We start from the raw sequence: 25926 nt of genomic DNA on the forward strand, positions 1-25926 counted from the left end.
AAACCATAGAAACGAGTGAAAAACGCGCGAGTTGGCCTTGCGGTCAGTGACAGGATTTGACCGTGAACGTGAACTTAAAATGTTCAAATGGTGTCCGAGGCGCCGAGTCGTCGTCCGGCCTTACCTCACCCCCTTCCCCCCGGATGGCTTTACTCCTTCTCTTTCTTCTTCTTTGCTAGTCTCATCAGGTGACCGGTCAATCGCACCAAAGACATCCAGAGCTCGTCAACACGGTTCAGGGACATGAACGTTGGCAACTCTTGACGTTGAATTCCTCGATATTAACGATTTATGTTGGTTGAACGAGCAGTTACAATGAAGTGTCGCGTGATTTTTAATTTTCCGATAGAGCAACTTGCTGTAATTATTTTATTTGTAACTGTAACTGTGGCAGCGGGCCATAAGATCGAAGTGAGTAATTCAATCGTTTGTGAGAATGCGATGCATTTTAATGGATTCTGAATCGTCTTTTGTACTTAGGAGAAGAGATTGGGAGGTGATCTAGTGAAAAACTTCTTTGGCTTGTTCGGGAACAAGCCGCCGAATTCGGAGACGCCACCGGGGCCCTGTTACTGCAGTGAGTATTAAGAGATTTAACCAAAACGTCACATTAAGAGGTGGAAATGTCGTGAATTAATTAATTCGAATGGATTTAAAGGCTGCGGAGTTAGAAACGAAGAGAGTAGGATCGTAGGTGGTCAGACAACAGCAGTGAACGAGTACCCCTGGATGGTCAGACTATCATATCTCCACAAATTCTACTGCGGCGGATCCCTGATCAACGATCGTTACGTCCTGACAGCCGCCCACTGCGTCAAAGGGTACACTGAGAGAAATATCGTCATAATATCACAAAACTAATTTCTTGCGCCAAATGTCTCATCTCTTGAGGATAAATTTCTTGGGATAAGAATTCCGGATAATGGCTCAGACAATGTCAGATTTCGGTGAAGCGTTCATGACTTGAACATGAACATTTCATGATAAAGTGAGAATTTCTTGCCACGAGAAATCGGTTTTTTTGTGTCAGAAGATGAGAAAATGCCTAAAAATATTAAAAGCTTCGATTCAGTGAATCATGAATCAGACTTTTATATTAAATGAATAGAGAGTTTATGCAGTGGAAAACCTCCAGATATTGAAAAAATACAACCGTCGTTTACGCTCAATCGCTTTGAGTTCAAGGGGAAACAATATATTCTTTTCCTTCTGTCAAACTATTCTTGTCTTTGGAGGAATATTATCTCATTGCGAAAAAAGACATCACCGTTTCATTCAGTAACTTCCTCCTTAGCCCGAAGGACACCGATTTCTTGTCTGAAACCTACCATAAATTGATCAAATATGTACGCGATGTTTTTCGCTCAAGAAATGATTTTTGTGATATTAGGTCGATTTTTCTCTCAGTGTAAATACCTCACACCTCCGAAGGAAAGCCTCGAAATTCTATGATCGTTATCTCCAGAATTATTTTCAGATTGATGTGGTTTATGATTAAGGTGACATTCGGCGAGCACGATCGGTGCGACGAGAAGATTCAACCCGAGTCCCGATTCGTCGTTCGCGCGATAACTGGTGATTTCAATTTCCTGGATTACGACAATGACATCGCCCTGCTGAGGCTGAATGATCGGGTCCCACTGAGCAATTCCATCAGACCCATCTGCCTTCCGTCTGTCCGCGGTAAGATGATCACGTGATTGTTGAAGAATTTTTAAAAAATAGTTTCGCAAACCAAGGCGACCTCGTTGCGACCCGAGTTATCACAATTTTATTACGAGACGTATTACAGAAGCTGATAAATTCGCACATACGGGTACCCCACACCGTCTGCTCCTCTCGGCGAAAGGACATTAAAAATCAGGGCATTCCCTCTTTTCCTTACTCATTATCCGAAGTCAGATGATACGTTTTCCATATCGAAATCGTAAATCATCGCTGACAGACTGCGTAATTGTGACTGTAACTCATTCTGCGCTTCGAGTCATTTCTCTCGCTGAATTTTTCCGTTACGTCATTAACGACGAACTTTCACTCGTCGTAAAATATTCTACGGAGTGCAATAGGGGTTCGTGGATTATTTGTGTTTTTCCTTTCAGAGGAGACATATGAAGGGGTCAAAGCCATCGCCGCTGGCTGGGGAACTCTTAAAGAGGATGGCAAGGTGTCGTGTGCCCTTCAAGGAGTTGAGGTCCCAGTGATGGCTCAGGCGGCTTGTCGGAACACTAGTTACAAGCCTAGTATGATTTCTGATAATATGCTGTGTGCGGGGTATCCTGATGGCAAGAAGGACTCCTGTCAGGTAAATGCAGCAGATAAAGGGACATTAAGACTCCTTTTGTCCTCTTGCATTTGGTTCAGTTATGATGTCTGATTGGAAGACAATGAATGCCACCACAAAAGTCTTATGATTCTGATGGAAAAATGTAATAACCCCCGGGTAACTCTAGTCTTCAGGATGGTTCTCTCAATAATCCCAACTGGATCAAATAAATTCAACGATTTATCACTGTTAAAAAATTACTCTTGAAATTTCAAGTGAAAAAGCTTGAAATTTTCAACAACTACAAAGTTATATGAAATGTCTCCATATTTCTTCATTGGCGAATCAGTTAATTTCTTGAATATTCAAGTAACTCTCGATTTTCAGGTCCATGCGGCACTGAAAAACCATGAAAATTTTGAAAATCCAAGCAACAATTTTTCTAAATTCTCAATCTATTGAAAATTGAATTGTATGTGATGTTTAATTTTCACGATGAGTTAGGAAATTCAAGCGTTCATTGAAAAATCAATGCTTGTTTAACATGAAAAACGCAATTTTCTTGAATTTTCAAGATGAATGAGAGATTTAGTGAGCGCTTTCATTTTGAATTGACTTCAACCTCACAACATTGAAATTTCAGATGACACTATGACTGAAATTTCAAGAAATTTCTAACAGTGCAAAATACAACTCTATAGTCTTGACGATCTCTCACACTTCGCACTCGATTCACTCCTCTCACCCTCTAGCCTCTCCTCTCACTCGTCCAAATCTATCTTACTCTCTTTCTGAATCATGCACTCTCACGTATATGCTTATGACTCTATCAATTCCATGTTTTAACGGGGTCGATACCACCTTATGAAATCAAAGTCTTCTTGAAGAAATTGAATAGAAATGTTCTCAAACATATTGATTCCTTCTTGAACTCCTCATGATTGAATATTTGAATAAGTGATGTAAATCGTTAGAAATAAGAACCTGGAGAATAATTTCGTGAACACATTTATATTTTAGTCATTTTTTTTAGCAGAATAAACCATATGGTTTGAATGCTTAAATAAAAAAAATTAAAAATGGGGTTGATACCTCGTCGCTGTCAAGTGTCTTGAACTGCGACCGAAAAAAGATCTTAAATTTGGTCCCAAAGTAAGACCTTTTGAAGACACTAGTTTTTATAATATCCTTTACACTTTCAACTTGAGAATTTGTTCTGATATTCTTCAGGGAGATAGCGGTGGACCTCTGATAGCCGAGAGGGACGACAAGAAATACGAGGTGATAGGGATCATTTCCTGGGGAAATGGCTGCGCGAGACCGGGCTACCCTGGTGTCTACGCTCGTCTCACTCGCTATTTAGATTGGGTCCTTGCGAACTCCAAGGATGGCTGCTTCTGTGAGACGTAGGGGCTTCGGTGGTGCCACTGGCGCTCGTCGCCACGACATTGAGATTTTTTAACATGTAATCCAGTATATTTATTGCCATGTAATGTTTTGAATAAATGAATCAACGTGATCATTCGTGATGATTGTAGTCATTCCTTAGACACAGAACGACGATTAGGACCTGTTTTTGGAGTTATTGGAGGACGAGAGAAGGACTGAAGGTTGAAGGTAGAATAAGGTGTGACATGCATGGAACCCTTGAGGGAATCATTAATAAAGAATATTTTGTCTGACTGAATTTCAATCTTCCATTCCCATCATTTTCTAGATCAAATAATCTAGAAGATAATCATCATCTATTCGTCATCACTTTTGCTGAAACTCTCCAAATTTTCCAAACTTTTGAATACTGATAGAAAGGATTAGTTTTTGTTAACGAATGGATTTAGTTGGGGACGAGGGTCTATTTGGTCTCACCAAATGTTCATTCATTAATAGTTAATAAATGCATATTTGAGGAGGCTTGTTTGAATCGATTTTCTCCTTTCAAGTGAATCATTCGTTAACTATTAACGAATATTTATTTGGTTATATTCAACTCTAACGAATTTCGTTTAGAATAAATGAATCAGTCTATCAGTGCAAATTTCCTGCCGAAAGTTATCGATATTTTGACCAATCGAAGCACATTAGTCCCCAGGAGGTGATGATGAAGATCAATGTGCTTTGGCCCCCAAAAATATTAATAACTTTGAACAGAAAATTTGTTTGAAATTTTCGAGGAAACGGTTGCCTTCTATTTTCCTTAACGGAAGCATCTTGGCCCATGACCGCATGGAGGGCTTCCAAAAGAATTAAAACGATGATTTCCTCGGTGCACACACGTTTGAAGGGAGAATAAGGTATGCATGTCACCCTTGAGGGAATCAGTAATAAAAAATATCCCATCTGACTGAATTTTGATCTTCCATTCTCATAATTCAACTAGATCAAATAATCTAGAAGGTAATCATCATCTATTCGTCATCACTTTTGCTGGAAAAGGCTCCTGCGTCGCGCATTATGAAGCAAAAGGTCTGAATTGAGGGGTCACGAAATGCTGCGAATTTTCCAAATTTTTGGAACAAATTTCCTGCCGAAAGTCATCGGTATTTTGACGAATCGAAGCACATTAACCTCCAGGAGATGATGATGAAGATCAATGTGCTTCGGCTTCGAAAAATATTAATAACTTTGATGAGGAAATTTTTTGAAATTTTCGAGGAAACGGTGGCCTTCTGTTACCCCTTAACAGAACCATCTTGGTCCACGACCGCATGGAAAGCTTCCAAAAGAAATAAAACGATGACTTCCTCGGTACCCGCGGGTTTATGTTGTAATACAGCTGTAAGTACCTTTGAGATGCGGGTAGTACCGCTATGTAGCATCGAGCTCGGGACTAACTCAGCAGTTGTTGTTTGGCTCACCGAGGGACAAGTCATGAATCTGCAAGAGTACGTTAAGTACCTCATCTGCGTGGTGGCTTTGATTTTTGGTGGAAGTCAACATGGATCTGCAGGGGTTCTGGTGAGTGTTCGTGAAGTTGTTGGATCAATCCTGCATGATATCATCAATTTGCGGTGATTTGAGCAGGCGGAGGGGTCGAGGGTCGGCAGAGGGGTCTTCGATCTGCTGTTCGGGAGGTTCAGAACCTGCGGAGGGTGCCGTAAGCATTTGAATTAATCTGTAGCTTGGTGATGAGGGCTTTATGAGGGTTTATGACGTTCACAGTGTGTGGGAGATCGAACCGCGGAGGGGCGAGGTTCCTAGGGGGCGAGAAGACAGCTTCTCATGAGTTTCCGTGGCTTGCTGATGTCCACGTGAAGTCGGCGACTCAATTCAGTGGAGTTCTCATCAATGATCGATACGTGCTGACTGCAGCTAGTCAACTGATTGGGTAGGTATCAATTTCATGAATAAGTCTTACGATTCCACATATTCACCGAAGAAAAGTATACTTGAATTGAGTATAACTTATACCAGAATCAAGTATATGCATCAACCTGATTGCAGAATAAAGTATACTTGATTCAAGTATATTTTATACTCGAATGGGGGATGAGTGTTTCAATTCGAGGTTGATTATTTCGTATCAACCCGGGTTGTACCAAGCGCTCTCAAGTGTCATATAAGGGTCAGACACTAAGTGTGAGGATATAAGGGTCAAAAAGTGGAGGTTAAAAAATGAGGGTCGGAATATTAGAGTCAAAAACTGAGGGCCTGAATATAAAGGTGCAGGAGTGAGGGTCAGAATGTTAGGGCTAAAAAAAGAGGGTCAGAATATTAGCATCAAAAAATTAGGGTCTGAATATGAAAGTAAAAAAAGTGAGTGTCACGCAATGAGGGCCATATAAGGGCTAAAAACGGTGACCAAGCATAATATATGACTTATATTTAGACCCTCATTGCCCCATACCCACTTTTTTACTTCTATATTCTGACCCTCATTTTTTAACCACCACTTTTTGACCCTGATATTCCACTTAAGATAAGGCCTGATACAAAAAAATCATCTTCGAATTGAAATACCCATCCCCCAATTGAATATAAAATATACTTGAATCAAGTATACTTTATACTCAATTCAGGTGTATTTTTTCCGTGTTATGCTGCAAGATTTATAACCCTCTAGTTTTCTTATCTTGCATTAAGACGCCTCAAGCCTCCTCATCTCTCCACTTTCCACAGATCAACAAGTCCTGAAGTCAAGATATCCCTCGGGGGCTACGACCGCTGTCACCTGGATATCTCCTCCATGAACATCTCCGTCGACAGCATCGTCCTGTACCCCGAATTCACACCTGCCAACCACGCCCATGATCTCGCTCTGATTCGGCTGAGTCGCCCCATCAAATTCGAGAAGCGAGTGTCCCCCGTTTGCCTCCCTAATCCTGGCTCGACTTATCTGGGACAGGTGGGAACGCTCCTGGGGTGGACGAGGACTGAGGAGAACGGGAAATCCTGTCTCCCCAGGAAACTGGGGCTCCCCATCCTCGGCGAGAGCGAATGCCTGAACTCCGGAGTGGAATCCACCAACTATCAAGATGACTCGGGGTGCATCGGCGTCGTCGGGGGAAAGTCCATCTTGTGTGATGTAATGTCTCAAGATAATTTCCGATGAATTGAGCTGATGACGTGATTTTTTTTCAGAATGACGTTGGGACGGCTGTCATGTATCGCAGTTACGCAGGAATTTACGACCTTATCGGTGAATATTCCTGACAAAATGACTGTATAATCATTTGCCCCAGTTTTCCCCTATTTCTATCGTAATATTCTTCTTCAAGGGATCCTCTCGGACAATAATGTTTGCGATGACGAGTCAAAACTCGCCGGAACGTACACCAGAGTGGGCCCTCACCTAGACTGGATTCTACAGATAACCAAAGACGCTTGCTACTGTACCAAGTGATTGCTCATATCGAAATATCACATCGATTGTCAAGCGACGTTATTTCTATTTGTATCGTTATTTATGAGGCTTATGCTCTCGGAGGGTGAAATAAAAATTTAGTGCACCATTAAATAGAAATAGTTGACTACATATTTATCGCTTGAGTAAAAATGCCGAATAGGCCGGATGTATTAAGATACTCGGGGCACTATGATAAGCGCAATAAACGTGTTTATTGTATAATGGGGTTTTCCGGAGATTGCGAAGACAGATAGGAGGGTGATCTAGATTTAGTTTCGTTTCAAAATCCGTTGGATTGAGGCACTGTTCGGGACTAGTGATGATATCGTTAATGATTATTCAATTTTTCGTCGTGAGAGTTGTTATTGGACAGTATGATGTGTCTTACGGATCGCCGGCATATAAACACTGCGGTTAGTTATGATTTGAGATTTAAAATATAGCTTCTGCATTATGAAATTGAAATTACTAACGAAGCGATAAAACGTTTCAAGCCCGAATCTAAGACAGATACCGAAATTTTTGTAATAATCTTTTTTATATCTCTCAATTTCATCTAGAAAAAAGGCATAAGATAAATTTCGCTATCTGCCTTAGATTCCGAGAGATTCATTGAAACTTGACCAATAGTCAAAATCAACTTTTACGTTTTACTACTTCGCTACTAAAATTGTGGTAATATGACCTCCATGTAGGGGTCATGCAGATGTTGTATCATAGGGTCATGTGAGAGTCATATGAAGGTCGGGTAAGGGCCTCGTCAGGGTCTTATAAGGGTCTTATAAAGTTCATCTGGAAGTGATGTAAGGACCTCATCACGATCTTATAAGAGTCGTATGAAGCTCATGTAAGGGCCTCATCAGGCTCTTATATAGATCATATAGAAGGCCTGATAAGGATCATATGGAGTTCATAAGGGTTTTGTGGCCCATGAAGGTCTTATGGGGGCCATACGGTGATCATACGAAAGTCATCAATTACATCGTTTTCCATACAGTATGTGGCAAAAAAAATCCACCCCTCGTTGGTGATATCCGCATAGTAGGTGGATACACCGTCAAAGAAAGTGAGTACCCCTGGATGGCAATGATAACAGGAAACGGCTCACTATTGTCCGGCGGTTCCCTGATAAACGACCGCTATGTAGTCACTGCTGCACATTTGCACAGCTTCGGGTAAAACAAACTTCTAGATGATCGAGTCGTTCGCCTCATGGATTTCTCACTAGAGCCATTAAATTTGAAAATCCAGTTTCAGAATCAACGAGCTGAAAGTTGTCGTAGGCGAGCACGACCGGTGCCGCTCACACAATCGCACTGTAATTTTCTCGGTCGAGAGGATGATCAAGCACCTGGAGTACAACGCTGACAATAATTACGCTGATATAATGCTGATGAGGTTGAATATGAGAGTGACGTTTAATGAATTTGTTCGTCCCATTTGTCTACCACCTTTCGAGCCATTTGTCAGGACTAGGAAGTTGTACCGCGGGAAAAGTGTAACGGCCGTGGGCTGGGGATTGGCGGACACGGGCGAGGAGGTTTGCCTTCCGCGAGAGGTGAAATTGGAAATTTTTAGAGATGAGGATTGCGATGTGAAGGTTGAGACTCTTATTTGCGCGGGTACTTACGGGAATGGGAAGGATTCCTGCGCTGGGGACAGTGGAGGACCTCTGCAGATTGTTAACAAACGGGATAAATATGAATTGTTGGGTATGAACAGAATTTTCCGGTGCGGAAGTGGTGGATTTTAAACTGAAAAATTCGTTGAATTTCATCTTTCTATACAACTTTTTCTATAAGAATTCCCCGATATGAATTTTCACTCTATTTTCCGTCTCTATTTTTCATAAATAAATAATAAAATATAAATAAAATGAATAATAAGTAATAAAAAAATCTGTAGAATATATTTTAATAGAATAAGTTGTATGGAAAAATCGAATTTTTTTTAAATAAGAAATTTTTTCTGTCTTTGAAATTAACATGCCAAAAAGCGGTCACCACTTCAGCTCCATTTTTCTCTCCTTCAGGAATAGTTTCATCAGGAGTTGGCTGTGGTACAGGAACCCCGGGATACTATACAGATGTCCCCAGGATGGTCCCCTGGATAATGAAAATGACCACACGTGACTCTATGTACTGCTGGCGTTAGAATCCGAAAGTCTGCCAACTAGCTTCCCCCAGGCTGAAACCCGAAAGTATTCCTCGTAATGGACCAGTGCCCGGAATATCCATCTTACGATATACTTCTGGGTCACGTTATAAACGAAGAGAGGATATACTTCTGGGGTCGTTATACACGAAGAGAGGGTGCTTCACTTTCGGGGGAATAAATACTTAAATACTTTACGGGTCCGCAGAGACCAATTTCAGGGGTGAATATCCTTTGAGACGCTCAATATATATGACTGGAACGTCCTGTAGGCATATGGAATCTCTTCCTTATTCTATTCTTCATAATTTGTAGAAATACACACGATTTAATAGAAACAACTAGCGAATTTGATAAAAGATTCTATTGAATTTTAAGGAAATTCTGTTAGTTTTTCGTCTATTCTATTGAAGAAATCCGCAGCTTCACTGCGCATTTTTCTAAAAAAAATGTCCAGCTAATAAAAAATATTATAGAACAACTTGTTTCAACATGAATTTTTCAATTTTTTCCCCCTCAATTTTTCTTCTTTCATTTAAAAAATCAAACAAAAAAACTCTGAAAATTGTTATTAGAGTCTGGTGTGCTTAAACTCATTCATGATTATAGGTTTTTTAATTATAAAGGGATCATCATCCCTCATGCATACTGAAACGATGGAATTCAATAAATATTTGATATTCCGATAAATTATTCTGATCAAAGACGCTGTGAAAATATAAAGAATAAACGAATTATTCAAACTCAATTTCATCGAACGATGCTTTTGTCCCGAATAAAGAGGTCTGGAATCGTTAAAATGTCAAGGCGATAAATTCAAGAACAAAAGGTAGAAAGGGGATATCAACTTGCAGCAACTGTGGATTGCCATCAGTGCAACAGTGCAGTTGAACGTCGCTCGGACTAATCATTATGAAGCTTCAGATTTTTGTCGTGGGGCTCTTGCTCCTGAACGTTAGTTGAAAGTATCTTCTAGTTAAGGATATCCAAATACTCAAGTTACATTTTAACAAAAATTACTACATTTTTTCGGAATTCAATGGATTTCTCGTTAAATTCATAATATCAAAAAAAAATTTTAATTAGGAAAATCATTTTTGGGGTGAAAAATTAATTGCTTACTGCGATCTTTGAAAATTGGAAATTTTCGGTCTCTTCTGAATTTTTAAAATATTTTCTAACAGTTAAGAATGGAGAATGAAATTCAAGCGTTCAATATTTACATTATAAATTCTCTGCAAAATTTCTTGTGAAGTGAGATTTAAATGCAACCCCTGATATTCATCTACAAATATTTAAAAAAATAATCGAAGTGCTAGCATATCCTTAATCTTTCATTTTAGGTACGGAAAAAAATGTAATAGAAACATTTAGCGCTTTCATCGAAAAATTCGATTAGAGTTCTGTGAAAATTATACTTGAAAATCTATTTATTTTTTCCACAATTTCTTTTGCAAATTATGCAGCTATGTCACGCGTCTTCCAATAAATATTATAGATATTATTTTGTCAAGATTTGTTCTATAAAAATTATTGAGCATTAATTTCCCCATTTTTTTGCATTTTGTAATGACCAAAAATTTACAATGGAAAGGACTTGAAAAAATTTCAAAAGAATAATTGATACAGAAATTAAAATTTAAAAAATCCAATTCGAAAAATCAAAGTCAATTTCCACAAGCAATCGTCGAAAAAAAAAGAATTTCTAATCAAAATTCAGTAGACCTTCTCGGAGAGATGGCTAGCGTTTCTCTATTTAATTTTTTAACATCTAATATTCTCTCTAATATTCCTGGAATAATTCATTGCAGGTAGGATTCTGCAAAGAAAAACACAGCCACCCCCGAGTCGATCCCAACTGTGGTACGAATATCCCTAAATCCCATTCTTTCCCGCAATAAAAAAAATTATATTCTCCCCCAGAATGCGGAAGAACCGGGGACGAGATAGCCACACGAATAGTCGGAGGAACCGAGGTAGTTCCTCACTCGCTGCCATGGGTGGTGGCGATCTTCCATAGGGGGTCGTTACACTGTGGTGGTGCCTTGATCAACAATCGCTACGTCTTGACTGCCGGACACTGTGTCAAATGGTAGGATCTAGACGAAATTATTCCTCCGCATCATTTTTATTGTTACTCAATACGTGAAATCTAGCACTTTCTCTAAAAGATTTTTTTGGCTTTACTATGACAAATAGATAAAAATAGAATAGAAAAAACTCAGAAAATTTATGCCCACAAATTTTTATAGAGAAATCAAAATCTTTTCGCTTTTTTTATAGAGTATTTCTTTAAAAAATTGTACGATGAAGTTGAATTGGCGCAAAAATCTAGAATCTCAATAGCTATTTTTTATATCGAAATTGATAAAAAAACATTTTAAAAAAATTAGAAAAGATCATGCCCAATAGTTTTTAAAGAACAAAAAAAATTTGACTTTTTTCTATTAAATATTTCTTAAAAAATGACACGATGGAATTGAATTTCTTTCTCGTTTTTTCAGAAGAAAAAACGAATTGGAAAAAGTTCCAATAAAAAATCAATAGAATTTCGTTAAAGAAGCGCTAGGTTTTCGTACTGAATAAATATTATGTATGATAGCAGCATTTGAAAATTAACATTCAATTATTGAATCCACGAGGATTGGGAATCACAAAAATCTGGAGGTGGGTATGGGCATGCACAACCTCCACGACCGCAAGACGGGGTATATAGTGAAGATTGATCGAGTGAAGCTCCACCAGAACTTCATGAGTGATTACCTTCATGATACTCATGATATTGCGTTGATAAAGTTGAAACATCCGATTGAATACACGAAGGAGGTGCAATCGATTTGTTTACCAGCAAAAGGTACAACTGGAATATTTATCTAATGCACCGAAATCATTGCATTCCATTGAAATTCATGGGGAATTTGATAAACGTTTCCAAGTTTTTAAAAAATGGGAATGATCCCATGAATTCTTACATAAAAATCAACATTCATTGTCTTTTTTTTTATCAAAAATTGATGAAAAAATACAAAAAAGAGTTGCATAATTTTTTTCAACCGAGATGAATGCAAAAAATTAATAAAATTCGATTTTTCGATGTAACTGATTCTATTGAGATTTTTTTTGTAGAATTTCCTCGGCTCAAATTTTCTCAATGTTTTTCCATTTTTTTTCTTTTCATCAAGAAAATCAAAATATCTCAATAGAATGAGTTGTATAGAAAAATCGAATTCTATTGACTTTTTTTCAATGATTGTTCAACGATACTTTTTTTCAAGAAATGATAATTTCTTTTGCTCATCTATAAACTGAATAAACTGATCGCTAAGCAAAAGAACTTATCATTTATCTATTGAATTTTTCTACAGAATATTTTCTACTATACAATTCAATAGAATCGGCCAAAACCTAATAGAAAATTCAACAGAAATCCAACAGAATTATCTAGCGAATTCGCTAGGTTTTTCTATTAAATTTTTTCGTGCGTGCATAGTTTCATCAATTTTTCATGAAATGCTGTACAAAAATGGAAGAGAACGGCAACACCTTCAAGAATGAGGGTTCCCTAGCAATTCATATTCCACCCTTCCCGACGATAAAACGAACTCAATTGGGGAATTTATATTTTCCTGTTTCCTAATTAACCCTGTAGGTTCTGAATACAACGGTCACGATGTGAAAGTGGCAGGTTGGGGACGCGTAAAAACCGGGGGAGGGGCTTCTTCAGTGCTGCAGGAAGCCACCCTAAGAGTCATGTCTTACGGTCAATGCCGGAATACATCCCTTGGGGCTCATCTCACCGAGTCGATGACGTGTGCCTACGACGATGGAAGAGATGCTTGTCAGGTGCCTGAAATCCTCGATTCATCACTCATGAGAAAATTTAATAAAAATCCCTTCGCAAACTCCCTGGACAATTCCATTATTTTTTATCGTATCAATCCACGTGCAAACAAATTCTCTAGAAGAATTCCATAGGAATTTTTAATGGATATGTTCAAGAGAAGTTTCTCACCTCAAATTTTTCAAGTTTTTGGTTATTTTTTTAAATCGAAAGCAGAAAAAAAAGATTGGAAAAAACCAGAAAATTAATGTTAGGAATTTCCAAAGAAAATATCTTAATCGAACATTTTCGGCGAAATTTTTCAATAGGATCGACCAAAAACTAACAGAAGTTTCAATAGAATTCGAAACATATTTATCCAAAATCGCAAGTATTAAAAAAAATGTTTTTTTTTCAACTAAGAGATGAAGTTATTCGATTCATCTTGATAAAAATTTCAATCCACCAATCCACGTTTATTTAGAAATGGAGTGGACAAAATGCACCAAACGTACGCGCTAACATGCGCTTATATGGGATAGAATTTTTCAATTATTTCCTCTTTTTGCGCGGGTACTCCAAATTTTTCTCTGGCCATTCAAATCAGTAGGGTTTTCTATTTTTCAGTAAGGTTTTTCTATTTTTATTTCTATTTTTAGTCTTCTAGCAGATGAATTATAAATTTCAAAATAAATCCCAGAAGAGGCCGTATATAAAGAAAAACTTGTTCATTTATTTCTGGCGAATCTATTGCGATTATTTTTTTTTAACATCAAAGAAGTAAGTGTCATATGTTCTGCAATCATCCAAAAAAATTATAAAAATTTTTCTTGAACATGAAAAAATAAGATTTGCTGACAATGGCTAAACATCTTTAATAGAATCTTCTATCGATTTCGCCAGGTCCTCCATAAAATTCTTTCGTCCGTATCTTTGACGCGTGATACTTCCCGAGGATTTGCAAGATTGATTTACGTTTTAGGGTGACAGTGGCGGCCCTCTCCTGTTCCAGCGAGACGACTTAAAATACGAAACGATAGGAATTGTTTCGTGGGGAATTGGCTGCGCAACTCCTGGACTGCCTGGGGTCTACGTCAAACTCACGGATTATCTCCATTGGATCAAGCGACACACGAAGGATGCAATTTACTGCACCGATAGTTAACTAAATTCGAAATTAATTAAACTTGTTTTACACAGTTGAATAAAATGTGATTTATGGAACTGTGCTGATGGTTTGATCATAATTGATGGTTTTAATTTACCGGTTCATCAAGAGGGGAAATAAATCTTAAATTCAATTAACAAAAGTGTTTCACGTTCATTCAATGGGAACTTACACTCAACATTACTCTCTTCTGATAATACAATTACAAGCGTGAAACCTGGGTAAATTGAAAACTCCATCTATTCGATTAGGAAAAATAAACTTCCTCTCAACTTTTATTAGCGTAAAAATTATGAAATCATTTACATTATCATTTTTGGTTTCTCGGATTCATACCCAGTCCACAATTATTGCTGATGCCAGTTGAATGCATGACACATATTCTACACATCTTCGGTAGAAAAAAAAGAATGAGAAATGCTTTCTGTAAAAAATTCTATTGGAGTTTTTTCGAAATTCTGCTGAAATTTGAATTTTTATTTTAAATTCTCCAAATGTTTCATGCAATTTTACTGGATACTTTATGGAAAAAAGTCGACAGACTTTGATTTTTCTACGGAAATTCGTCTGAATAAATTTTTTAAACATTTTTTTTTGTTTCTCATCGCAAAATTCAAGAAACGAATTACAAGATTAATACTTTGGAGAATAAATTATACAGAAAAATCAACATCTATCGACTTTTTGCCCCTAGAGATTTCTCTCCTTTATAAGTAAATTCGAAAAATTACTTCTTTGTAATTTATCATCGGCTGGGTATGAATCATCGATGAATTTTTTATGTTTAGAGTGCTTCATTATGCAACATTCTCACTGACACATATTCTACACATCTTCGGTAAATGAAGTTCAAACGATTCGACGGATTCCTGATAACCATTCTCTAAACTTATTTACACTAGATCTCTTCGTACTCATCACCCCGGAATCCTTAGTTATAGTTTGCTCTGTTTGGAGCTGTGAAATTCGTTGCTAAATACTATTGAGAAAATTAAACTTGTACGGGAGTGATGAAATTGTCTGACAATCCCTTTCTACTGGAATTAGACAGAAAACAAAATCATCAGAGAATTAGTAGGAAATTTCATGGGTTTATAAATGTTCTCAGAGAATTTCATCACTCCACGTGTGGGAAAATTCAGTAGAAAAATTTCATACTGTTTTCTCTTATGAATTCTATTGGAGAGCATCGAAATTTCAGTAGAAGGAAAATTAGATAGCTTTGTCGTGTTTTTTTCAATATATATTTGATAAATGAAAATGAGTGACTGTTGGTTCTTCTAAATAATTCATTCCGTGTGATTTCCTTTGTGAAAAATTCTTGGACCTGAATTTTCCGATTTTTTCTCTTTAATTTCGACAGGAAAAATCTGGAGAGAGTAATTCATATTGAAAAATTGTAATCTTTTTTTTATTCCTATTTTAATGTTCAATAGAGATGTTGAAGTTTAATAGTTCTGACTTCAATGCACGATTTTCTGATTCAACCGTCGTTGTAATCCTTACATTTGAGCATTTGGAAATACATATTTTCGTAAAAATGTCAAAATAATGTTTTATGAAAAAATTAATTAAAAAAAATGGATTTCAAAACATTTTTTCTCAGACGTGAAATGTTTTTTTCATTTAATCCTCTAGAAGTGTTCGTCTGACCTTTGCGACCCGTCCACTTGAAAATTTAGAGACATCTTTTCGTAAAAATGTAAAAACAATGAATGTTTCATGAAAAAAATTACTTTACAAAAATGCATTTTAACGAATTTTTCCACAGACGTCATGACATCGAATACCCAATCTTCAATCTGCATTATTTCAACAAGAATTTTCTCCAGAATATTTTTTTTACTGAATTTTCCCAGACGCATCCACCACTGAAACTCGTAACATTTGAAAAGTCCCTTCAATGCGTGCATTTCCCAAAATAAAATCTACTGAACTGTAAAAAACGAAAGAAAAAAAGTCTCTCAGAGACATCAAAGTGTTCGAGAACGACTGATCGAGGATTAGTAAATGACGTGAGTGACGTTTGAGCTGCACTGGGAGGTCACAGCCTCCTCCAACGTGCAATCGAGTTTCCTGTAGTTCGCTGTACTCGGCCTCCTTCGTCCTCGGCCCCCTCGTGACCTCCTGCCCTCCAGGAGCATTGCGAAGATTTTGTGCTTGTGATGGTAAGCAGCGAAGAGACCGATCCCGAAGAGTCCGAAGAGCGTGAAGTACCCGAAGAAGTGTGAGTCGTCGTCGGGGGTTATATGCGGGAGCTTGGCGATGTTCTCAGGCTGGTCGAAGCTGTCTGGCTCGTTCTCCTGGACTGTTCCAGAGTTTCGAGGAATAGACATTTGGTTTCCGTCCTCTAAAATGTTTGGGAAGTGATTGTGAAAATAATTTCAAAGCACTCTTTGCGTTATAATTAAGGGAAAATTGTATTTGGATATTGGGAATTTTAATTTTGTGAATGAAAAAAACTTAAGAAAGATTTTATAGGGGCACAACTGTCCCTTAAAGAACGTTCAAAATTTCAAAGTGAAAAAAAAAAATACCTTTGTAATCAAACTCAGCAGGAGGTAACCCCAGTGCACCTGTAAAAATACCAAAATCAGTATAAATTGCATGAGAAATTTCACGGAAAAACCTAGGGAATTCGATAGAAAAATCTATTAGTTTTTTGGCGATTCTTTTGAAAAATTCCAAGGGGAAATATTTTATAGAATAAATTAGTAGAATTTCAGCTTTCTATGGAATTTTTTCAATTGACACATTTTGAATAGAAATTCCTCGACATGAAATTTCAGTTTTCCCCCTCTATTTTTATAGAAGCAAGGAATAAAAAAATCAAATTCTGTTTCTCTCATTAAATACCCTCTACTGCACATTCCCATTAAAAAACCGCAGATAACCTGCAGAATTTCCCAACACAATCGTCCAAAAACACCTAAAAACTTCAACAGAACTAAAAAAAAATCCCATCGAATTCTCTAAATTTGTCCAAAGTTTTCCGAAGAAATCCTCACGTACCTTCTTCGGAGCCCTCATCCTGCCTCAGCTGCACGTCCTCATCCCCCCCAGTATTCGCCGAGAGGGTAGACTTCTCCACCTGCACCGGCCCCGCAGGTACAGTCTGACCCTTGGGCCTCTCCTCTTTCTTCCCCACGTTATCCTTCGCGCCTGCTGCAGGTGAAGGCTGTGCCGGGCCGACAGAGCCCTCTGCCTCCCCCCCAGGCTTCTCCTGCACCTTCTCAGGCTTCTCAACAGGTTCAAGTTTATTCTTCTCGTCAGCCTTCGCCTCCTCCTTCGCCCCAGCCTTCTTGGCATCATCAACAGGTGATCGATCCTTGGCAACCCCTGCTGCCCCTGGCTTGTCCTCCCCTGAGGGTTTATCACTCACCTGGGGGTTCACCACTGGAGCGGCAGGTTTCGGTGCCTCAGTCCCCTTCGGGATGGCCTGCACCTCAGATTTCCCTTCCTTCAGTACCTTCTCCTTCTCTTCCTTCTTCTTCTTCTCCTCAGCTTTCTTCTCCTCCTCAGCTTTTTTCTTCTCCTCAGCTTTCTTCTGCTCCTCAGCTTTCTTCTCCTCCTCCTTCTGGATCTCCTCATCGATGACCTGAATCACCAGACACAGGGGATTGACCCCTTCATCTCCCTTCGAGCAGATCTTAACGCACTCCAGGGGCACCTTCAGACTCATCGACAAGGCGTCAACAAAGGGCTTCGTCTTCTCCAGAAATACTGGTTGAATTTTCTCGAAGTATATGCAGAGCTTCAAGGGGTCAGTCTCGTGATTCTTTATCTCATCAGTTATCAATTTATCGAATGACAATTTATTCTGCAGCGCCGGCAGCTCAAAGCCACGACTGCTAGCATGGCATATGTGGAAAGCCCTGTCGTACAGGGCCAGGCACAGAAACGTGTCGTAATTTCCCTCTAACTTGGCGTTACCTAGGGGAAATTGGAGCTTATCGCATACCTTCACGTACTCCGAGTCCAAGATGTCCTTCGGGGTTGAGCAGATGTGAACAGATTTGTTGTTCTTCACTTCTGAACTTATCGTCTCCAGGATCGAGGGGATCTTGGGAGCAGCAGCAGCCCCAGAACCCTTGGGGCATTGAGACGTCAGCAGGGACAGGATTATTGACGCCTTCAGGAGCATCTTGAATCGGTTTTATTTAATTCTCTCCGATGAATTTACTTGGAATCAAATTGCGGTTACAGAGACCTCGTCAGCATTCTTGGAACTGACGTCAACCCCAGGGTATTTGTGGAATCGTCTCCAGGTGAGCGGTGGGGAGTAACTTGTACTCGCGTTTATTTCTTCACAAAGTTCACATTTGTTGGGGGAAGTCCTCGGCTTGGTCCACTGATTGGATGGGGTTGGAGGGTATTATTTTTGATGGGGAAAACGTGCAACTGGGAGAGATGATGCACCGGCCAGAAAACAACTAATCCAGTGGGATATCGCGGGGGTTTCCATCTGGGTGGAGAGGGTGGAGACTCGGGGGTAATGGGAGTCTCTGGGTTATCAGCGGTTGGCGCAGCGCCTGGGCAGTGGCGCCATCACCAGGTTTGAAATCGTGTGGGAACTAGTTTTTTTATTGCTATTTTTTTAAGATTTCTTTTTTGGCAGTTTGGGGATAATTCATTCATTTTATAGGGAGAATTTTATTCGTTTTTTGCACCGATTTCTAGTAAAAATTATGTGATTCGATGCGCGGATATTGGTTTTTTTAATAAAATTATTCGCTTTGTATTTTTTCTGTAAAAGTTCTTGGATATGAATTTTCTAATTGATTTTTCTGGAATTTTGTAACCAGGAACAACAAATACAGCAGTAAAAACTTTAAAAATTTGTGCAGAATGAATGTAAATATTTAAAGAATTGTAATTTACAAATTTAAATTTACGAAGAAAAAATTTTTTAATAAAACAATAAAATACTGACAGTGTAAATAACCCATCACGGCTTCCAGCACTTTAAATAAATCATATAAAAAACCGGGATGAAAATTTCATAACTTTTAAAATGACAGAAAATCGAATTTATGAAATTCCACACTCCAAAAATGTTCATCGAAAAATTTAGTAAATTCGATAGAAAATTGTATTGAATTTCTATGGAAAAATTCCGAGCGTATGTTATAGACAACGTCCAATGGAAACTATTTCCTGGAAAAAAATCTGTACAATTCTATTTTTCTATACATGCAACTTTTTCTGAGACATTTTCTATAGAAATTCCTCCACATGAGCTCTCTAAATTTGGCCTGCGCTATTTTTATGGAAGAAATCACAAAAAAAAAGAATTACTGAATTTTGCGCATGATAAACCCAGCAAAATAACCAATTATGACGTAATAAATAATGTAAAAGTTTTGAAATGCCACTTATTCTCTCAATAACTAGCTTCACCCGACGAATGAGGAATGACGAAGAATCTGTGGGAATATCTGTCAACAGATTTCGATAGAAAACAACTTCATGATCCACATTTCCCATTCAAAAATAAAATCCACATCTCTTCACACGAAATACAAGAATGAAATAATACTCATCACCCCACAACCAACTAATTAAGATGATCATTTAGGGTTAAACGACAACAACTAAATTCTTCTCCTAAAATTACCTAATAACGTGGCGTAATGGCGTTTAAGCAGGGACACAACCACCATAGCAAAGCAATGAACGTCTACCTATCGTTGAATTCCAAACGCCAGGTGAGTAGAGGGGATTGAATTGAGCTATTTCCTGTTACGGTGAGGGGTGTGGCCGACAGCTTTCCAGGGATTAATTCCCTGACAGCCAATCATATCCGAGCGCAAGCTCCCACCATCGAGCTTTCGGTTGGAATGCCAGCTCGTGGCGCTTGCACCCCTCTTCTGGGATGTTGGCTAATTGCTCTGGGTTGCTTCAATATGTGAAATTAAATCCAAGGAGGGAGTCAAGACGTAGGGCTAGAGGAGATCTTCATGGGGATGGACATCTCTTCGTGTGAAAATATTCATAGGGAAATCTAGCGAATTCGTGAGATTTCTGTTGGATTACCATTGAAAATTCTATTCGTTTTTGACCGATCCTATTGTAGAATTCAATGGAAACTATTTTATGGAAAATATCAGGAGGATTTCTTTTTTTTATTTTCCTCCATTTTCATTTTCTTTTCATTTAAAAAATCGAACAGAAAACCTGAGAAAATTTGAGAAGAGGAATTTCTATAGAAAATATCTCAATAGAATAAGTAGTATTTTTTAATATTTTCCGTTCAACATTTCTAGAGAAAAAATCCTAAGCTCATCTGTTTTTTCTAAAAACTAATAAAAAGTTTAATAGAAATTTAATAGAACTTTCTGGTGAATTCGCTTGGTTTTTTATTAAATTTTCTCATGCGAAGTCATGAATTCGGGCTGATGAGAATTATGATAAAATGTGAGGCAGAAAAACTATGAAAATTCATGTCCTGGAATTGTTATTTTAGAATACAAACAGAATAAATTTTACTGTACTGAATTTCTAATCAAAACAAAAATTTCGCGATTTTATTTCCTCATCTATTTCATGTAAAAATGATAGTAATAATGAAGTTTAAGCCGTTGAAAGTGACTGTCTCACGCGGAAAAAAACTCAAGGACACATTTTATAAAGCGTCTGCAATTATCCGGATAAAATACTCCACGAAATTCTTTGTAATAAATTTCCCCAACGTAATAAGGGTGACTACCCGAGTCATTTGGGCGGATATCGAGCTTCAATAGAAATTCTTTCCACCGTCTTCAACAGTTACCTCACATCCCACTCCCTGTATTCGTTTAATTCAAACATTTGTCGCCCATTGCAGCCCCTCTGTTGCCACTTGTTCGTGTAATTTAAAAATGTTACTAGGCTCTCATTGAAAATTATGGAGAGAGACTATTTACACTGTTAAAAAATTTTGTCTAAAATTTGCGATACAGTTTTTGGAAATTTTTATGGAATTTAATTACGAAAAATTGAAGAGAACTGTCAATTTAATTTCCATTTTTCCCGGAAAATGAATAGAAAACCAGAAAATTCTGGTAAATATATTCTTGAAATTTCATGACAGTGACACTGAATGCGATTTAGGGAGAAAAAAATCATAAAGTTTCAGATTTCACTGAAAATCCAATGTAATTTGGCACTGAATATTCATATTAGATTCGAAATTCAAATAAATTAAGGAATTCTCGTCTATGCTGCTTAAAATTCTGGAATTTTGCTGAATTTTCAGTGAAACTTGAAATTTCATGATTTTTTTCCCTAAATCGCATGCAGTGTCACTGTCCTGAAAATTAGTAGTCAACTGTCCATAAAATTTCATTTTTTTTTTCTAACACTGTACATTAGAATTGTGCGGAATGTAATGGATTATTAAGTTTTTGTCATTATTGAGATGACAGAGGGTCAGTAGATGATGAGGAAAACTAGACCTTTAATCCAAGTACAGATTATAAGCTTCACAAGGGTCATAAAGGTCAAAAGAACATTGTTAACAATGGAATTATAATAACTTCTGCTAAAAAACGCTGTGATTCCACAAAGATATTGCAATTTCCACTGCAGTTGTTATCATTTTCCTTGAACAGCTGATGAAAATAGGTGAAAAGTGAGAATGTCACACGATTACTAACATTTATGTGTAAAATTAAATGGAAATTGCACTCAAGACGGATATTTTACATAAAACATTTGCCTTTATTAACCGAAAATTCAACTCCCAATGAAAGTTTCCGGACATATTGACATTAATAAATAAGAGGAGTCTCTCCCTTTCAAAAACTTGAGACCCTCTTGTCGCGACATTGTCTAGTTCCTCGGAATATACGAGGTAAAATACAGCTTACGCTGATAATATAAGGCCTGAACATTTTATTCAAAGTAAATTTCTGAATTTATGGCTCAATCTCGACTTCATAATGGGTGAACCGAGGGTAACTTTCGTCCTGGCAGAGGCGAGGGAGGGAAACATCCTAAGAGATGTTCTATTTGTTATGTGCGTGTGCACAAACTTCCGAAACTCATCGAAATTCCGGCACCGCTGAATTTATCCGTTGGTTATTGATCCTCCGGTGCATTCAATTTCAAGTTCTGTAGAGTTAATTAAGGTGTTTCGTGTGAAAAGTTACAGTAATGAAAGAAAATTGAAAAACTCATGAGAGAAATATCCCAATATAACTGCATCATTGGTAATTTTTTCGCAATTTTTTTAGATCTCCGGCTTCGGAAAATGAATAATGAAATTTGAACGTTTTTGACAAAAAAAAAATTAATATTGAAGAAATGTTCAAATGCATAGGGCTTGAGAACAATGGGACTCCCCTTTCGTTTCACCACTCCGGAGAAATGCAGACGAAACACCTGGAATCCGCCAAAATCTCAACATCTTACCGTCACCTTTTTTTTCGAGGAAGCACGCAACACTCGGCCTCTTATGTTTTTCATAGGCACGCGGCTTGGGTAATTAAGCTTGAGCCTCGGGGGTTGCAAGCTCCTTAGAGGTTTTACTGAAATTCCCGCACGTCCCGTCAACGTCTAATGAGGGGATTGCGAGATGAAGTTTGGGAGCGGCAGGTGGCAGTCGGGGGTTGTGGTGAATTTTCGGGTTTATGGATGCTAATGAGAGTCTAGGAAGTCATGAAAATCTATTCTCGAATTTAAAAAAAATATTGTGGACTTGAAACGATTCTTTTGAGAATTTTGTTCAATTCTTTTCTCTGAATTTCTGAATTTTTCCTCAATTTTGGTATCAAATCATGAAGGGAAACTATTTCTAATCCGAATTCAATCATTTGAAATGATATTGGTGTGCTCCGTAGTATATTTACCTGAATTTTTCCTCATTTTTATTAATTTTATAAAATAATTGACCCAAAATTTACAGTTTTCATTGATTAAATGAATTTATAATTCTGCAATTACTTGAAATTTCAGTCTAATCACGAATACGTGGTGGTGAATTTGCGAGTTTATGGATTCTAATGAGAGTCCAGGAAGTCATAAAGATAAATTCTCGAATTAAAAAAAAATTATTCTGGACCTGAGTGTTTTGAGATTTTTTTTCAATTCTTTTCTCTGAATTCCTGAACATCCCCTCAATTTGTGTACCAAATCATAACGAAAAATTATTTGGAATCCAAATTCAACCATTTGAAATGATATTGGTGTACTCCGGAGTAGATTTATCTGAATTTTTCCTCATTTTTATTAATTTTATGACATAATTGGCCCAAATTTTACAGTTCCCGTTGATCAACTCGTGAATTTATCATTCTCCCATTACTTGAAATATCAGTTTAATCACGAATACACGTCCCTAATCATCTCCAAACAGGTCTTCCCAAAGCGTTTCCTTCGCGGAACCCCCAAACCCCAAGCAAACAATCACCAAAATTAGCCCACCACCTAATTAACATTCCAAGTACCCCAGACATCAAGCAATTCTCCGAATCCCACTGCCCCCCCCCCCTCCCCCTCCTTCCATCCTAGAATACCTTATTAATGAGAACGTTCTTCCTTAGCCCGGGAAATAGAGAAGCAGCAGTTTCACAAAGGAAGTGTAAAAAATAATAAAAAAATGCCGATGTAACAGACTTCCCAGAAGCTACCCCGATAGCCCCCACCACCTTCGCGAGCCCTGGGCGTGTCCCTAGCTACGGTAGATGGCGTACAACTGGCCAATGGGAATCAACGTTGTAGATTCGGGATGGAAACTGAAAAAATATTGACCGCACGATCATGCGGTCCATTTGGGGGTTGCGGAGGTAAACGCGGTGGAGTGATTGGGGGATGCCAAGGGTAAATAGCCCCTTGTCACGTACAGGATCATTAGCCGGTTATCCTCAGTGCTGAGCGGTGATAGCAGCCTGTCAACATCATTATCCAGTTTTGTGTCTTGCCGATTTGTTGAAACATGTGATTTCGTTGGATTCTTGTGTGATGCATAAGCAGTGAAGCAATCTTAAACTAGTGCCAGTGCTTTCTGATTGATTGATTGATTGATTGAGTGAAATATACTGAAGATGATGGAGACGTGTGACCCCTCGGGTCATGCGTTCGCTGACGACTCGTCGGATCGCAGTGAGAGCAGTCACTTCGAATCGCAGCAGAGAATTTACCAGGATTTCGAATCCTCTAAGAGTCTGATTGGACTGAACCTGTCCGTCGGAAGGCAGAAGGATGATTCACTCGTCAAATCTAAGGAGATTCGACTATCCGCCGATGTTGGAAGACATCAGACCCTTCGGTTCGAGGACTTCACGAGCCATGATGGTGCTGTTCCTCTCAAGAGATCGAAGGATGTTAATTTTATAACGGACACCATATCTAGTTATCAGTTGGACAGGTCTAACGAGTCCGACACTTCTTTGGAGACTATTCATTCGAACAGGTCCAAGGATGGTGTTCCTAAGGACAGTGGGTACAACCTGATGAAGAGCAAGCGACAAAAGTACTTTCAGAACAGTTTGGAACGAAGTGGTAAGGAGATTAACTACGTGGTGGACAGGGACTTTAAAGACTACAGTTTCTCGAAGAACTATAATCTCATGAAGGAGTTTCATCTGCCGTTGGAGCACACGAGAGACAGTCACGTAGCTTCTCTGGGTATCGATAGACTTCCAAGTGTAGCTCTCCTGGGGAACCCCCGGATCCTGGACTCTCCGGATTTTCGTGGAGTTCCCATGCAGTCGAGGAGTCCCCAGAGCATGGAGTCCGCCATCGAAGGAATGCGGAGATCCCACCTCCTGGGGCAGATGGATCTGTCCAGTCACAACTTGGCGCATCGACAGTCGATGGATGCAGGACAGCATTCCCATCAGCAACACCAACAGCAACCGCAAACAACTTCCTTCACTATTGACGCGATTCTGGGAAAGGGAAACCAGAGGGACAAGCACCAAAGGAGTCAGCAGCAGCAGTATCGAAAAGCTGGGAGGCAGGAATGTAAGTTCTAGTTCAATTCGAATCCTTCAGATTCGTCATTTGTTCTTGAGTCCTGATTGTCATTTATTCTAGCCTCTTTGAAACCTCAATTCATCAAAAATCTTTAGCCGAAAACATGCCAAATCCCAGATAGAAGGCCTTCCCTTAACCAACAGATTTGAATATCTGATGCAGGTCAGGACATCTCCACGAAGACACCAACCACCTCATGCTCTCGAGTGAGTGATCCTGGTAACGTTGTACCTGGCAAAGCCAAACGAGTCAGGACGATATTCACCGCTGAACAGTTGGAACGACTGGAGGGTGAATTCGCTAGGACCCAGTACATGGTTGGGCCAGAGAGGCTCTACCTCGCTCACTCCCTGAGACTCACTGAGGCCCAGGTGAAAGTGTGGTTTCAAAATCGTAGGATAAAGTGGCGTAAAGTGCATCACGAGCAACAGAGCCAGAGGGTCAACGAGCTCAGGCAACGATCCCTCACTTCCCTGGATGAGGACGACTGTAAAGAGCCAAGTGGTGGTGAATGGTGAAATTGTGAAGCAACTTGTGCAATATTTCCTTTCATTTTCACACACTCGATCTAAGAAGCTATTGAACATTGTGGGATGCTGTATTTTGCGATGAACTTGATGATTGTCGGATTTTGGTGAAGATTGGACTGATTGTTGTGGATTTATATCGTTGCGTGCGTCATTGATACCATTTGTCCATCATCTTGTTTATTATTTGAG

At 38.6% G+C, this 25926-nt stretch overlaps 6 protein-coding genes across 6 annotated transcripts; 5 read left to right on the plus strand and 1 right to left on the minus strand.

Annotated features, from left to right (window-relative positions):
• The first annotated feature begins 250 nt into the window (after positions 1 to 250).
• Positions 251 to 3675, plus strand: LOC107039284 (venom protease). The gene is made up of 6 exons (XM_015258825.1): positions 251 to 411; positions 481 to 577; positions 659 to 821; positions 1478 to 1683; positions 2100 to 2302; positions 3494 to 3675. The coding sequence occupies exons 1-6, from the start codon at positions 292 to 294 to the stop codon at positions 3671 to 3673; spliced, it is 969 nt and encodes a 322-aa protein (XP_015114311.1). The 5' UTR covers positions 251 to 291; the 3' UTR covers positions 3674 to 3675.
• A 1456-nt stretch (positions 3676 to 5131) lies between these two features.
• LOC114841240 (serine protease 7-like) lies at positions 5132 to 7103 on the plus strand. Its single transcript, XM_029126120.1, has 6 exons — positions 5132 to 5218; positions 5285 to 5357; positions 5423 to 5588; positions 6380 to 6785; positions 6842 to 6899; positions 6979 to 7103. The coding sequence occupies exons 1-6, from the start codon at positions 5132 to 5134 to the stop codon at positions 7101 to 7103; spliced, it is 915 nt and encodes a 304-aa protein (XP_028981953.1).
• Positions 7104 to 7413: 310 nt separating this feature from the next.
• Positions 7414 to 9675, plus strand: LOC114841241 (ovochymase-2-like). Its single transcript, XM_029126122.1, has 4 exons — positions 7414 to 7519; positions 8104 to 8281; positions 8358 to 8818; positions 9139 to 9675. The coding sequence occupies exons 1-4, from the start codon at positions 7426 to 7428 to the stop codon at positions 9258 to 9260; spliced, it is 855 nt and encodes a 284-aa protein (XP_028981955.1). The 5' UTR covers positions 7414 to 7425; the 3' UTR covers positions 9261 to 9675.
• Positions 9676 to 10136: 461 nt separating this feature from the next.
• Positions 10137 to 14304, plus strand: LOC107039297 (chymotrypsin-like elastase family member 2A). The gene is made up of 6 exons (XM_015258852.1): positions 10137 to 10214; positions 11072 to 11123; positions 11184 to 11352; positions 11903 to 12114; positions 12910 to 13103; positions 14063 to 14304. Exons 1-6 carry the CDS (start codon positions 10173 to 10175, stop codon positions 14243 to 14245), a joined length of 852 nt encoding a protein of 283 aa, XP_015114338.1. The 5' UTR covers positions 10137 to 10172; the 3' UTR covers positions 14246 to 14304.
• Positions 14305 to 14490: 186 nt separating this feature from the next.
• Positions 14491 to 18676, minus strand: LOC107039279 (trans-Golgi network integral membrane protein 2). Its single transcript, XM_015258811.1, has 3 exons — positions 17261 to 18676; positions 16786 to 16824; positions 14491 to 16598 (listed from the first exon to the last, which is right to left on the minus strand). Exons 1-3 carry the CDS (start codon positions 18390 to 18392, stop codon positions 16252 to 16254), a joined length of 1518 nt encoding a protein of 505 aa, XP_015114297.1. The 5' UTR covers positions 18393 to 18676; the 3' UTR covers positions 14491 to 16251.
• A 1205-nt stretch (positions 18677 to 19881) lies between these two features.
• LOC107038459 lies at positions 19882 to 25725 on the plus strand. The gene is made up of 3 exons (XM_015257558.2): positions 19882 to 19956; positions 24274 to 25193; positions 25392 to 25725. The coding sequence occupies exons 1-3, from the start codon at positions 19882 to 19884 to the stop codon at positions 25723 to 25725; spliced, it is 1329 nt and encodes a 442-aa protein (XP_015113044.2).
• Positions 25726 to 25926: the final 201 nt, after the last annotated feature.

Source organism: Diachasma alloeum, unplaced genomic scaffold, assembly GCF_001412515.2.
Source record: "Diachasma alloeum isolate Michigan unplaced genomic scaffold, Dall2.0 Dall_scaffold_00178, whole genome shotgun sequence".
NCBI classification, from domain to species: domain Eukaryota; kingdom Metazoa; phylum Arthropoda; class Insecta; order Hymenoptera; family Braconidae; genus Diachasma; species Diachasma alloeum.